At 34.7% G+C, this 16,137-nt stretch overlaps 1 protein-coding gene and 1 long non-coding RNA gene across 2 annotated transcripts; both read right to left on the reverse strand.

Moving 5' to 3' along the window:
* Positions 1-1,433: 1,433 nt before the first annotated feature.
* Positions 1,434-2,682, reverse strand: LOC132797873 (uncharacterized). Its single transcript, XM_060809631.1, has 6 exons — positions 2,384-2,682; positions 2,247-2,319; positions 2,131-2,189; positions 1,871-2,060; positions 1,663-1,816; positions 1,434-1,582 (listed from the first exon to the last, which is right to left on the reverse strand). Exons 4-6 carry the CDS (start codon positions 2,033-2,035, stop codon positions 1,452-1,454), a joined length of 450 nt encoding a protein of 149 aa, XP_060665614.1. The 5' UTR covers positions 2,036-2,060; positions 2,131-2,189; positions 2,247-2,319; positions 2,384-2,682; the 3' UTR covers positions 1,434-1,451.
* A 5,475-nt stretch (positions 2,683-8,157) lies between these two features.
* On the reverse strand, positions 8,158-9,048 carry LOC132797874 (uncharacterized). The gene is made up of 5 exons (XR_009633807.1): positions 8,975-9,048; positions 8,860-8,918; positions 8,600-8,789; positions 8,391-8,545; positions 8,158-8,307 (listed from the first exon to the last, which is right to left on the reverse strand). It is a non-coding gene; the product is annotated as an uncharacterized LOC132797874 (long non-coding RNA).
* Positions 9,049-16,137: the final 7,089 nt, after the last annotated feature.

Below are 16,137 nucleotides of genomic sequence, written 5' to 3' on the forward strand. Positions count from 1 at the left end.
CCTACTCTCGCCTTTATCTAGATCAAGGTCTTGGCTCTGCAAACTTGCTTGTACTTCCTTTTCCCTAAATTTGCGAATGCGCCGTTAACTCACTTTGTTGCACCTGGGCTGTTAACTCGCTTGGCTCTTTTTGCGTTGCACATGCGCTGTCAACTCGCTTGGCTCTGTTTGCGTTGCACATGCGCTGTTAACTCGCTTGGCTCTTTTTGCGTTATTGTCAAATTACATATTTAATTTTCAAACTTACCGATATTTCTACATTTTTGTGGCAACACTTTTGCTCCCTTCATTGGGCATTTAAAAATAGTTAAATAAAATCCTTCATGGATAATTGAATTGAGCAAGTGAATAATAATGAGCAAGTGAACAAAAATGAGCAAGTGAACAATATAGAACAAAAATGAACGAACATATTCGCTCGCTCAGTTGAGTGAACAACTATTTTTTGTTCACCCACTCATGAGCAACCCAACACTATATCAAATGAGCACGAGCGCATTTCATTGCGCTGTGCTTTCGTTTATTTGATTCGTTTATGAATCCACATGCTCGCCCATATTGCTATATGTATGCTCACCGAACCAATCTTATGGGAAATATAAACAATTTCGATTGCTCGCTTGAGCAAATTTCCAATTACTCCAATTTCAATAGCGCAGTCATTTTCGATGTAAACAATTATGCTTTACCCAAAACGCAATTAACGTAAAGCGCAGATCACAATGCGCAAAACTTAGTGTAAACTCAAGAGCGAATGCTGACATGTCAAAACCCAACTGTAAACACAATTGCATTTCACATATCAAATCTTTGATGTAAAAAGATATGTCCCAACTTAGCTGCAACCACTTTTCTACTTTAGTTATAATTCGATATCCGAATAAAGCGGAAGCTTGCAGCTCTGTTCAGTACAACTGAATTGATTAAGTTGTACTGCGTAGCCAAACGTTTGAGCAGTGCTGTATGTACTTATGTACATACATATGTATGTCTGTATGTACCTTGCAGTTCTGAGCGCTAGTTCATTGCTGGTGAAATAAGCACTTACCAGCAGACCGCCACTACTTACAAAGTGGCGTCTAGCAATGCGTTTTTTAATTTCCGTTTTTGTATGAAATGTCCGCAAATATGGTCAATCGTAACCGCCTCGATTACCCACGAACTAGTTAAATAGTGCAAAATATTAGGGTTTTTAAGGAAAGTACTTACATTAGACCTCATGGAACGGCCGGTAAAGTAAGTACTTACATGGGACCCCATGGAACGGCCGGAAAAATAAGTGCTTACATCGGACCCCATTTAAGGGTCGGTAAAATAAGTGCTTACATCTGATCCCATTGAAGGGTCGGTGAAGTAAGTACTTATATTGGACCCCATGGAGGGGCCTGCCATTATAAATTGAAAAACATGTACAATTGCAATTACAGTTTTTATTTAATTTAAATTTTTCTTTATTCTAACGGGTCTTGTTCTTTCATTACTTTTAGGCAGTTCGAGTTTTTAAAATATCTCTTTTGGAGCTGCAGGGCCTTTCTCAATTGGTCCTCAGCTGGGCCAATACCGCCGACTGCAGTAATTGAATCTAGAAATAAAAGGATTAAAAAGTTTTAATATATTGAAGTGGATAATGATTATTAAATAACTATTTTTCAAAATACTCACCGATCATAACACCAAAGAAATTGTCTTCTTTTCTAAGGGCCACTTTCCCCTGAACGCCATTCACATTATACGCCAAGACCACTTCATTGGCTAAAATATTTTTTAAGTTTTTTAATATCCCGCCATTTGATATTAAATTTGTTATTGCATCGATCTGTGAACGAAATAGATCTTTAACTAAAAGAAAATTTTGTGTGCTTATACATACATAGAGCTCTTGGCTAGCGATATTTATATTCGAATTAAACTCAATCAGATCATCTACGGTCTGAATGGGAAATTGGCATGCCAACTTCTGCGTCTGTCCATGGTCCTTGGACATCCCTTTAGTGGAGGCTGTTTGCTCCGAAGAAGCTTCTACTAGGATCTCCATTTTTTTCCCATGACTTTTTGTTTAGCTGAATATAAATATATAAATATAATATAATACAATAATGAATATAAAAATCAGTAATCATTCAAACATACTCATGCCTTTTAAGGTCCTTACTTCATCCCAACTTTTTCGATAGCCTCCTTTGTTTCGACTGCAAATAAAAAACAAATTCAAATTGGCCGAATTTAAAAATAACTTAGACACTCACCTCGAGAGGAACTAACTTGATCCGAAATACTCAAGGCGCTCAATAGTCTCTCCACATTTGCACTATTTCTTATCTAAAAAACAACAGTTTTAATACATAATTTGCTACAGCTGTCTTAAATATTTTTTTAAACTTACCAGTCTTAAGAAACTCCAATCTGGCTGGGCTGTCCGACATCGTCTATATACAACTCGTTTGTTATTTCTTGGGGCTTTTATATAATATATATGACATAATTTAGGGTTAAACAGATAAAAGAACGACAATATCCTCAATCATCAATATGGTGAAGTAACGCCATTATAATCATATCCTTTAAATATGGTATTGCGACTGCTTTACAAATCAACTGGTTTAATTCAAAAATTTCTTCTACTAGGTAAATAACCAAGTCAGAGGATCTTATATGCTCCGTATAAAAGTTCCGCACATTCTTGAATCGTCTTCCTCTAAATGTATCTTCCATAATTGATTCTATTCTAATCGGAATATCTCCTTCAATGTAACAATAATTGTTTGGTTCCTTCTGGATTAATGTGCTTCCTTTAAGTATTATTAAATTTTTTTTCGGTCTCTAATATTTCTTGGATAGGTAAATTCTGTTCTTCGTCAATTCTCCGGTAAATTTGCTCTAAAATGTTTTGTTGGCTTTCTGACAAAATTTTTCAAATGTTGCAAATACTTTTCAAAAACATAGGCAGAGCCTTTAACTGGATCTCGAATGTATTCCACCGTTTCTTTTACTTTTCGTAGTAAGCTATGTATGTTATATGAAACACTATTTTCACCAAATATAATTCGAAAATTTGAAACAAATAAGTTCAACATTCGCTGAATGGTTTCCAAATTAATTTTTCGTTGATATGGGCAGCAAAGCATCCTATACGCACAATGCAATAACAAAAACACATAATAATGGTCGCCTGATAATTGATTTTTGAGTACAAATATTCCCGTATACAGTAAAAATTGTCTAAATTCCGTTGCTTTCCAGTTATGTATATAGTTAACTTAAGGGTCTTGGCTTTCTTGCGAATTCTTTAGGCATCTTTTTGCGTATGTCAATTAATTTTTGAGATATTTTAGATTTCTTGTCGTTCGTCAATTTTTTGTAAGTCTTATATATGTCATCAATCGAACAAGAAATTTACGCATGACTCCTAAGTCAAATAAATGTATGCAGTCTAGTGGAATTTGAGAAACCATTTTTACATTCACGGTTTCAAAAGGTGTCATTTTTGTCAAATATTGTTTTAAGTGATGATCTGAATATTACCTACTTTTGAAGTCCTCGTCGGTTATTAAGTCTTCACACTTTGTTGTGTATGTTAAAACACTATTTATTTTTTTTGCCGACCTGTATGCATTTTGAACATCCATGCGAAGATGTATGTCCGGGAGTCCCACTGATGTAAGCCCTAGCTGGGGCATCACAAACAATAGCCCTTAATTTTAATTGTATATTTCTTTATTCTGTGTCAATTCCATTTTGAAGAAGATATTTTAGCTCACAAGTAAATTGGCTTAGAAATTCGCCAAGACTATTGGGCTTAGATTTTCCCAAAAATATTCCAACAGGGATAACAGGAGAATTTTTACTATTTGTTACTTTTATCAAAATTGGCCATAGTTGCGAATGTTTATGTCAATAGTTATGTCGTCAGTAAAATTAATTAAATTCAAAAGCGTAGCAATCTGAGTTTTAATGCCAATGTGCAAATAACGGCCACCACTCATTTGCATTATTTTATTTGGAGCACTGTATTTGTAAAATGGACCGACATCTAAACTATTTTTTAGTATTCGAACTAAATCAATTGCACAGCCACGTGTTGGCCTATGCTTTAATTATTGTTACCGTTGTTTCTTTTCGTCTTTAGTTCATTGTGAATATTGTCTTCATAAATTATTTCCTCCAAAAAATTCGCTTCACTGTCATTATTTCCATAATGTAAATTTTCTCTAATAATTTCCACTTCTTCTTTAGGCACATTTTCGTTCTCCACTGTGGAACATAACTTTTCTTTATATTTTTCTTTTTGCTGGTGCTTTAGCCTTCTTATATGTCGTTCACTATACATTATTGTAACAGCTTGTCGTACTTTTATTGTTTATTTAATATTTACACATTAGTACACATATAATACAAACATATATTATTTTTTAAGTCACTCACCCAATAATCGATTGATCCGCTTTGCATTTCTCAACTCAAATGCCTGCAAAAATTTTATCAGCCAGCAAGCACAGCTGCGTTTAAGCAAAAGAGTAGCATAAAATAAAACAAGTAAGAAAGTTACAGTCGAGTGTGCTCGACTGTGAGATACCCGCTACCCATTTTGAATAAAGGCAAAATATTGCGGTATCATTTTCAAAATATACCAAAAATACTAAAAATATACCAAATGATATGTTTGGTATATCGATATAGTACACCATTAAAAATATACCATAGACGTCACAATGTACCAGATTGTCGGCCAAAGCAACTCAGACCCATAGTAAGTAGGCGTTTTTGCCCATACAAAATTATTTCTTGAATAACTTCCACAATTTTTATCCGATCGCAACCAAATTTTCAGGAATCATAACTACTATAGTAATTATTGTATATACCAACTCGTAACTCTAGCTTTAAAATTGGGCTTGTTACTCGATTTTTTTGATTTGCGGGGGCGGAAGTGGGCGTGGCAAAAATTTGAAACAAACTTGATCAGCATGCAAACATAACAAATGCTGTCGAAAAAAAATTATAGCTCTATCTCTTATAGTCTCTGAGATCTAGGTGTTCATACGGACGGACGGACGGACGGACTGACACACAGACGGACAGACGTGGCTATATCGTCTCGGCTGTTGACGCTGATCAAGAATATATATACTTTATAGGGTCGGAGATGCCTCCTTCTACCTGTTACATACATTTCCTGCCGGCACAAAGTTATAATATCCTTCTACCCTATGGGTAGCGGGTATAACAAACGGTTCTTTCTGGACAATTGTTTTTGTAAGCGGTGCACCGAAGACGGGTAAACAAACAGCGATGTAAAGCATAATCGAAGTTTTGTCTTTAATCTTGTGTATGCTCCAGAGAACGTCAAGGGTGTCACTTTTTGGCACCCGAATCACACTTATAAGCATGGAGTGCTTGTCGCACTCACAAACAAAAAGAATAGTACAACACACCCAAACGCACAAATCGCTTTCTGTGTTTCGTTTTTTTGCATTTCGTCACTCATTGAAACAGTAAGCGTAGATTCTATTTCACAAGACACTCAAAAATTTTGCTGAGATAAGTAAACTGCGTAGTGCACTTAAAGCAAGTGTACCAAAAGCAACGGTAGATCACAAAAGGCAATGCGCAATAATGCGCTGTGAGCGAAACACTCCTGCTTTACAGTTATGATTTCGAGTGTCTTTGACTTGTATGAATGCATGATCGCTGGTTTTTTGGTCGCTTGATTTCAGTTGTTAGTTGAAGCCTAAGAAGGAATTAGCAAAATATATATTGTAAGACCTAGTCATTGAAGACTCATTCACTTGTAATAATTATAAGCATTTGTTATTTTTATATTAGTCACTGAAGACGGCAATTACTTAATTTAATTTACGACTTCTAATCTAAGATTAAAATGAATCCAAAAGGAAAACTATTAACGACTGAATTACCTGTTCCTTTATCTGTATGAACGATCTCAAATTCATATAAAATATGTAATGACTTTCTTGAAAACATTAAAATTAAATACGCGCAATGAAGCAGCAAAACACGGCTTTTATTTTCATCTCACATATATGTACATATATATCTTAAAAACTTAAAAACAAATATGGATGTATGCATGAAGCTAATGCAAGAATAACAACAACACACTTGTCTCTCACATATTGTGTGTCTCAAGTGTTGTGCTCTCAATTTCGCACATTCTTTTTGCTTTCGCATATTGATCGGCGTCAACTCATGTATACATGCAGAAAAGAGCACGAAATCGTTTTGCGAGTGTGCGTATGAGCATGTCCGAAAATATCAGTGCAAGGCAACAACACTTATTTAAGAGTGCCGATCACACTCTAAGTGCCGTAAATGCACAAATGATTCGGGTACACTTATTGTTTGGGTGTACCCTTGCCGTTCTCTGGCATGCTCTTTCCACAAAATAACAAACACCGTTCGTTTACTATAGGGTCAATCTAGTAAGTACCCATGCACAGTGGGCGATTTGGTCTCGCTAGCGGCATTTAATTCAAATTTAAAAAACCGTTAATATTTTTTCACATATCGATAGCAGATGCTTTGATTAGATTTTTAAAAGCTCTACGATCAACTGATCATCAGCTGTGAACGGTCAAACACACCATATTGCAAAGAGCTCTAGAAAATTCTTTCTTTTTTCGCGCATTGATTTCGAGTTTCTCGAAAATTTACAATTTTTGGTGAATTTGTTAGAAGTTTGGTTTTTTATTATATTCAAGGTATGTATTTTCAAAAAAATCAATGTTTGTGACCGGTCTATAAATGTGTAGCTCATAAAACGTAGTGGTAATTCAGTGTATTAACAACTAGCCCGGATTGGCATACTCCTGTCTTTCGTAGAGTAGAAATTACCTGATTCAAGTGGATTCAGTCTAACTCTTTTATTAGCCGAAAGTGTGAATCAGTGGCGTCCAAAATGTGTAATATGAACTGCTATTACGTGCTAGCCTTCAAACTATGGTACTTTTTTAGACACAATGTTAGTACCAAAAAGGGATCTTTTTTTTAGTATTGCACTCAGAAGTCATCCCATTTTTTTTCCATCATCCCATCATTTTTTAGATAAACTTTATATATGAAATATGTTAATTGAAGTTCAAATAAAATAAAAGTTCAACAAAATTTTAAATTTAAAATTTTTTTAAATTAAAAAAAAAAAATTTTAAAAAATTTTTACCCACTCATGAGCAACCCAACACTATATCAAATGAGCACGAGCGCATTTCATTGCGCTGTGCTTTCGTTTATTTGATTCGTTTATGAATCCACATGCTCGCCCATATTGCTATATGTATGCTCACCGAACCAATCTTATGGGAAATATAAACAATTTCGATTGCTCGCTTGAGCAAATTTCCAATTACTCCAATTTCAATAGCGCAGTCATTTTCGATGTAAACAATTATGCTTTACCCAAAACGCAATTAACGTAAAGCGCAGATCACAATGCGCAAAACTTAGTGTAAACTCAAGAACGAATGCTGACATGTCAAAACCCAACTGTAAACACAATTGCATTTCACATATCAAATCTTTGATGTAAAAAGATATGTCCCAACTTAGCTGCAACCACTTTTCTACTTTAGTTATAATTCGATATCCGAATAAAGCGGAAGCTTGCAGCTCTGTTCAGTACAACTGAATTGATTAAGTTGTACTGCGTAGCCAAACGTTTGAGCAGTGCTGTATGTACTTATGTACATACATATGTATGTCTGTATGTACCTTGCAGTTCTGAGCGCTAGTTCATTGCTGGTGAAATAAGCACTTACCAGCAGACCGCCACTACTTACAAAGTGGCGTCTAGCAATGCGTTTTTTTAATTTCCGTTTTTGTATGAAATGTCCGCAAATATGGTCAATCGTAACCGCCTCGATTACCCACGAACTAGTTAAATAGTGCAAAATATTAGGGTTTTTAAGGAAAGTACTTACATTAGACCTCATGGAACGGCCGGTAAAGTAAGTACTTACATGGGACCCCATGGAACGGCCGGAAAAATAAGTGCTTACATCGGACCCCATTTAAGGGTCGGTAAAATAAGTGCTTACATCTGATCCCATTGAAGGGTCGGTGAAGTAAGTACTTATATTGGACCCCATGGAGGGGCCTGCCATTATAAATTGAAAAACATGTACAATTGCAATTACAGTTTTTATTTAATTTAAATTTTTCTTTATTCTAACGGGTCTTGTTCTTTCATTACTTTTAGGCAGTTCGAGTTTTTAAAATATCTCTTTTGGAGCTGCAGGGCCTTTCTCAATTGGTCCTCAGCTGGGCCAATACCGCCGACTGCAGTAATTGAATCTAGAAATAAAAAGGATTAAAAAAAGTTTTAATATATTGAAGTGGATAATGATTATTAAATAACTATTTTTCAAAATACTCACCGATCATAACACCAAAGAAATTGTCTTCTTTTCTAAGGGCCACTTTCCCCTGAACGCCATTCACATTATACGCCAAGACCACTTCATTGGCTAAAATATTTTTTAAGTTTTTTTAATATCCCGCCATTTGATATTAAATTTGTTATTGCATCGATCTGTGAACGAAATAGATCTTTAACTAAAAGAAAATTTTGTGTGCTTATACATACATAGAGCTCTTGGCTAGCGATATTTATATTCGAATTAAACTTAATCAGATCATCTACGGTCTGAATGGGAAATTGGCATGCCAACTTCTGCGTCTGTCCATGGTCCTTGGTCATCCCTTTAGTGGAGGCTGTTTGCTCCGAAGAAGCTTCTACTAGGATCTCCATTTTTTTCCCATGACTTTTTGTTTAGCTGAATATAAATATATAAATATAATATAATACAATAATGAATATAAAAATCAGTAATCATTCAAACATACTCATGCCTTTTAAGGTCCTTACTTCATCCCAACTTTTTCGATAGCCTCCTTTGTTTCGACTGCAAATAAAAACAAATTCAAATTGGCCGAATTTAAAAATAACTTAGACACTCACCTCGAGAGGAACTAACTTGATCCGAAATACTCAAGGCGCTCAATAGTCTCTCCACATTTGCACTATTTCTTATCTAAAAAAACAACAGTTTTAATACATAATTTGCTACAGCTGTCTTAAATATTTTTTTAAACTTACCAGTCTTAAGAAACTCCAATCTGGCTGGGCTGTCCGACATCGTCTATATACAACTCGTTTGTTATTTCTTGGGGCTTTTATATAATATATATGACATAATTTAGGGTTAAACAGATAAAAGAACGACAATATCCTCAATCATCAATATGGTGAAGTAACGCCATTATAATCATATCCTTTAAATATGGTATTGCGACTGCTTTACAAATCAACTGGTTTAATTCAAAAATTTCTTCTACTAGGTAAATAACCAAGTCAGAGGATCTTATATGCTCCGTATAAAAGTTCCGCACATTCTTGAATCGTCTTCCTCTAAATGTATCTTCCATAATTGATTCTATTCTAATCGGAATATCTCCTTCAATGTAACAATAATTGTTTGGTTCCTTCTGGATTAATGTGCTTCCTTTAAGTATTATTAAATTTTTTTTTTTTTCGGTCTCTAATATTTCTTGGATAGGTAAATTCTGTTCTTCGTCAATTCTCCGGTAAATTTGCTCTAAAATGTTTTGTTGGCTTTCTGACAAAATTTTTCAAATGTTGCAAATACTTTTCAAAAACATAGGCAGAGCCTTTAACTGGATCTCCAATCTATTCCACCGTTTCTTTTACTTTTCGTAGTAAGCTATGTATGTTATATGAAACACTATTTTCACCAAATATAATTGGAAAATTTGAAACAAATAGGTTCAACATTCGCTGAATGGTTTCCAAATTAATTTTTCGCTGATATGGGCAGCAAAGCATCCTATACGCACAATGCAATAACAAAACACATAATAATGGTCGCCTGATAATTGATTTTGAGTACAAATATTCCCGTATACAGTAAAAATTGTCTAAATTCCGTTGCTTTCCAGTTATGTATATAGTTAACTTAAGGGTCTTGGCTTTCTTGCGAATTCTTTAGGCATCTTTTTGCGTATGTCAATTAATTTTTGAGATATTTTAGATTTCTTGTCGTTCGTCAATTTTTTGTAAGTCTTATATATGTCATCAATCGAACAAGAAATTTACGCATGACTCCTAAGTCAAATAAATGTATGCAGTCTAGTGGAATTTGGGAAACCATTTTTACATTCACGGTTTCAAAGGGTGTCATTTTTGTCAAATATTGTTTTAAGTGATGATCTGAATATTACCTACTTTTGAAGTCCTCGTCGGTTATTAAGTCTTCACACTTTGTTGTGTATGTTAAAACACTATTTATTTTTTTTGCCGACCTGTATGCATTTTGAACATCCATGCGAAGATGTATGTCCGGGAGTCCCACTGATGTAAGCCCTAGCTGGGGCATCACAAACAATAGCCCTTAATTTTAATTGTATATTTCTTTATTCTGTGTCAATTCCATTTTGAAGAAGATATTTTAGCTCACAAGTAAATTGGCTTAGAAATTCGCCAAGGCTATTGGGCTTAGATTTTCCCAAAAATATTCCAACAGGGATAACAGGAGAATTTTTAATATTTGTTACTTTTATCAAAATTGGCCATAGTTGCGAATGTTTATGTCAATAGTTATGTCGTCAGTAAAATTAATTAAATTCAAAAGCTTAGCAATCTGAGTTTTAATGCCAATGTGCAAATAACGGCCACCACTCATTTGCATTATTTTATTTGGAGCACTGTATTTGTAAAATGGACCGACATCTAAACTATTTTTTAGTATTCGAACTAAATCAATTGCACAGCCACGTGTTGGCCTATGCTTTAATTATTGTTACCGTTGTTTCTTTTCGTCTTTAGTTCATTGTGAATATTGTCTTCATAAATTATTTCCTCCAAAAAATTTGCTTCACTGTCATTATTTCCATAATGTAAATTTTCTCTAATAATTTCCACTTCTTCTTTAGGCACATTTTCGTTCTCCACTGTGGAACATAACTTTTCTTTATATTTTTCTTTTTGCTGGTGCTTTAGCCTTCTTATATGTCGTTCACTATACATTATTGTAACAGCTTGTCGTACTATTATTGTTTATTTAATATTTACACATTAGTACACATATAATACAAACATATATTATTTTTTAAGTCACTCACCCAATAATCGATTGATCCGCTTTGCATTTCTCAACTCAAATGCCTGCAAAAATTTCATCAGCCAGCAAGCACAGCTGCGTTTAAGCAAAAGAGTAGCATAAAATAAAACAAGTAAGAAAGTTACAGTCGAGTGTGCTCGACTGTGAGATACCCGCTACCCATTTTGAATAAAGGCAAAATATTGCGGTATAATTTTCAAAATATACCAAAAATACTAAAAATATACCAAATGATATGTTTGGTATATCGATATAGTACACCATTAAAAATATACCATAGACGTCACAATGTACCAGATTGTCGGCCAAAGCAACTCAGACCCATAGTAAGTAGGCGTTTTTGCCCATACAAAATTATTTCTTGAATAACTTCCACAATTTTTATCCGATCGCAACCAAATTTTCAGGAATCATAACTACTATAGTAATTATTGTATATACCAACTCGTAACTCTAGCTTTAAAATTGGGCTTGTTATTCGATTTTTTTGATTTGCGGGGGCGGAAGTGGGCGTGGCAAAAATTTGAAACAAACTTGTGCAAACATAACAAATGCTGTCGAAAAAAAATTATAGCTCTATCTCTTATAGTCTCTGAGATCTAGGAGTTCATACGGACGGACGGACAGACACACAGACGGACAGACGTGGCTATATCGTCTCGGCTGTTGACGCTGATCAAGAATATATATACTTTATAGGGTCGGAGATGCCTCTTTCTACCTGATACATACATTTCCTGCCGGCACAAAGTTATAATATCCTTCCACCCTATGGGTAGCGGGTATAACAAACGGTTCTTTCTGGACAATTGTTTTTGTAAGCGGTGCACCGAAGACGGGTAAACAAACAGCGATGTAAAGCATAATCGAAGTTTTGTCTTTAATCTTGTGTATGCTCCAGAGAACGTGAAGGGTGTCACTTTTTGGCACCCGAATCACACTTATAAGCTTGGAGTGCTTGTCGCACTCACAAACAAAAAGAATAGAACAACACACCCAAACGCACAAATCGCTTTCTGTGTTTCGTTTTTTTTGCATTTCGTCACTCATTGAAACAGTAAGCGTAGATTCTATTTCACAAGACACTCAAAAATTTTGCTGAGATAAGTAAACTGCGTCGTGCACTTAAAGCAAGTGTACCAAAAGCAACGGTAGATCACAAAAGGCAATGCGCAATAATGCGCTGTGAGCGAAACACTCATGCTTTACAGTTATGATTTCGAGTGTCTTTGACTTGTATGAATGCATGATCGCTGGTTTTTTTGGTCGCTTGATTTCAGTTGTTAGTTGAAGCCTAAGAAGGAATTAGCAAAATATATATTGTAAGACCTAGTCATTGAAGACTGATTCACTTGTAATAATTATAAGCATTTGTTATTTTTATATTAGTCACTGAAGACGGCAATTACTTAATTTAATTTACGACTTTTAATCTAAGATTAAAATGAATCCAAAAGGAAAACTATTAACGACTGAATTACCTGTTCCTTTATCTGTATGAACGATCTCAAATTCATATAAAATATGTAATGACTTTCTTGAAAACATTAAAATTAAATACGCGCAATGAAGCAGCAAAACACGGCTTTTATTTTCATCTCACATATATGTACATATATATCTTAAAAACTTAAAAAACAAATATGGATGTAAGCATGAAGCTAATGCAAGAATAACAACAACACACTTGTCTCTCACATATTGTGTGTCTCAAGTGTTGTGCTCTCAATTTCGCACATTCTTTTTGCTTTCGCATATTGATCGGCGTCAACTCATGTATACATGCAGAAAAGAGCACGAAATCGTTTTGCGAGTGTGCGTATGAGCATGTCCGAAAATATCAGTGCAAGGCAACAACACTTATTTAAGAGTGCCGATCACACTCTAAGTGCCGTAAACGCACAAATGATTCGGGTACACTTATTGTTTGGGTGTACCCTTGCCGTTCTCTGGCATGCTCTTTCCACAAAATAACAAACACCGTTCGTTTACTATAGGGTCAATCTAGTAAGTACCCATGCACAGTGGGCGATTTGGTCTCGCTAGCGGCATTTAATTCAAATTTAAAAAACCGTTAATATTTTTTCACATATCGATAGCAGATGCTTTGATTAGATTTTTAAAAGCTCTACGATCAACTGATCATCAGCTGTGAACGGTCAAACACACCATATTGCAAAGAGCTCTAGAAAATTCTTTCTTTTTTCGCGCATTGATTTCGAGTTTCTCGGAAATTTACAATTTTTGGTGAATTTGTTAGAAGTTTGGTTTTTTATTATATTCAAGGTATGTATATTCAAAAAAATCAATGTTTGTGACCGGTCTATAAATGTGTAGCTCATAAAACGTAGTGGTAATTCAGTGTATTAACAACTAGCCCGGATTGGCATACACCTGTCTTTCGTAGAGTAGAACTTACCTGATTCAAGTGGATTCAGTCTAACTCTTTTATTAGCCGAAAGTGTGAATCAGTGGCGTCCAAAATGTGTAATATGAAATGCTATTACGTGCTAGCCTTCAAACTATGGTACTTTTTAGACACAGTGTTAGTACCAAAAAGGGATCTTTTTTAGTATTGCACTCAGAAATCATCCCATTTTTTTCCATCATCCCATCATTTTTTAGATAAACTTTATATATGAAATATGTTAATTGAAGTTCAAATAAAATAAAAGTTCAACAAAATTTTAAATTTAAAATTTTTTTAAATTAAAAAAAAAAAATTTTAAAAAATTTTAAAAAATTTTTTTTAACTTAAAAAATTCTATGATTTTTTTCTGATCAGTGAAAAAAACCGACTGAAGACATCTATTTTAGTTTAGAAGTTATTAATTAAATGCCGCTAGCGAGACCAAATCGCCCACTGTGCCATGTAGTGATCGGCGAGGTAAGCACTTATGTTACCTATGGCGACTAGGTGGTTCGACGTTCGTTTTCTATAGGGTCACTTTAGTAAGTACCCATGTAGTGATCGGCGAGGTAAGCACTTACCCATGGCCAATCGACACCTCCAGTTCTGCAGGGTATTATTTGAGGGCAAGTGAAAACGGGGCAGAAACATTGCGCATGTTAGTAAGCTAAATGCAAAGTATGTGTATGTTCTAAGCACAACGATTAAAGCAATGTTTAAAAAAATGCAGCTAGTTTAATTTCATATGATTTTGCTTCTGCTTCTGAAAAAATCAGTAGTCGCAGTCGACTGCTTTGCTGCTTTCGCGAAGCAACGCAAGTCGAAGGAGCAGCAACTGCTCGACTTATGCAAGTCGCCAGCAGCAGTAGTCGCGGTTTGAAAATTATTGATTTTTCTTTGCTGCTGCCCCCTGTATTCTGATAAATCAAACAGTTTGACAATTTATTTTTTTTTTTAAATTAATTTTTTTCATAAAATACAATATTATTCAAAATAAACTTTCAAAATCTTCGTCATCTTGAAAAAGAGATAAGTTGTCAATCGCTGAGTCCAAAATGCTTGGATTCAATTTGACCAGCATTATATTCTCTAGTACTTCCTGACTTAGTCGATTTCGGTAGTCAGTAAGTACAAGACTTAACGTCGAAAATTTTCGATCAATCGTCACCTGTTAGAAAACATTTGTATTTATGAATCTGTGAACATTAATTTATTAAAACATTTTATATATGTACCTGAGTTAGCGGTACAGCAAAGCAAACATTACTTAGTGCATATATGTAGTAGCTCTTGGTCAGTGCACTGATTTCCTTTCCAAAATGTGAGAACGTCTGCATCGATTCTTTGGAAAGGAAGTTGAAGATTCTCAATCTTTGAGTAGACGTCGAATGTACTACTGACATCCGTTTGGATCCCTTGCTCTAAGTAAGCGTTTAATAATTCATTTTCTTTATCAAAAAAAATGGTTCACAGATTGATGTGAGCCCGAATTTGGTGTTGAGCATAACTGTTAAGTAGAATTTATGTCATTTATTCTGTCCCATATCGATTTTAAATGATTCACTGTATCATTTTTTTATTGTGGTGTTAGTGTATGTTGGAAACGAGGATCCAAAAGTAAACACGAAATGAGATATTTATTATTTAATAATATTTTCGATCGCCTTTCTATAGAGCTCAACATTTTTTCGCCAATCGTTCTTGTCATATCGTGAGTTGCATCATTTAATATTTTTTCTGTGCAAATTTTTAATTTAATCCATTGGGCGTAAAAAATTTCCATAATGCAGTTGCTCTTCTTGAAATATTTTTATTGTTTTCTGCAATGCATTATGGTCCGGATTCCCGATTTGGTGGCATTAAATCGAATATTGCATCTATTTAGCTGAAACTTGGCATTGTAACGTGCAACGATATACACCACCAGGGTGAACGGACGATCTGTGGGTGCGGGTCACGCTATAGTATCCGGCTCTAGCTTGTCGGCTTTGGGATTAAGATAAGAATTGAGCGTACTGCGACATAAAAAAAAGCTAGAACACTAACCGGAAGAGAAAAAAAAAACTAAAGTTTCTATGTTTCTGCAGAGAAAGAGAGAAATAAAGAGAGAAAGAGAGAGGGAAGAAGAGAGAGAGAGAGAAAAGAAGAGAGAGAGTGCGAGATTTAGGTTACCATCTTGTCACTGGTGTTACGTGACAAGGCTCCCCCACCCATCCTATGATCACAAGCAACAGAGCCTGGCTCTGCTGTAATAAGCACATCCGCACATTTTTTGAATTGAATACAATAAATCTTTGGAGCAACAAAGTATAAATTAATTTAAACAATTTCTTTGATATTTTTCTTTTACAATTTCATTCCTCTTTTTTCTAATCGCACTCTTGTTTTGATATTTTCGTTGTACAATTTCATTCTTTTCTTTTTTTTTTATCGCACTCTTACAAATTGATTTAGTTTTATTATAATTGCGATCGTACGTATAATTTGCTTTTAAATGTGTTAACGCTTCGCTTTAAATTTGATTTAATTGATACTTTGATTTTAGTTACCATTGTTTTAATTTGCGTTCAGACA

This window comes from Drosophila nasuta, unplaced genomic scaffold (genome assembly GCF_023558535.2).
Source record: "Drosophila nasuta strain 15112-1781.00 unplaced genomic scaffold, ASM2355853v1 ctg28_pilon, whole genome shotgun sequence".
NCBI lineage: Eukaryota > Metazoa > Arthropoda > Insecta > Diptera > Drosophilidae > Drosophila > Drosophila nasuta.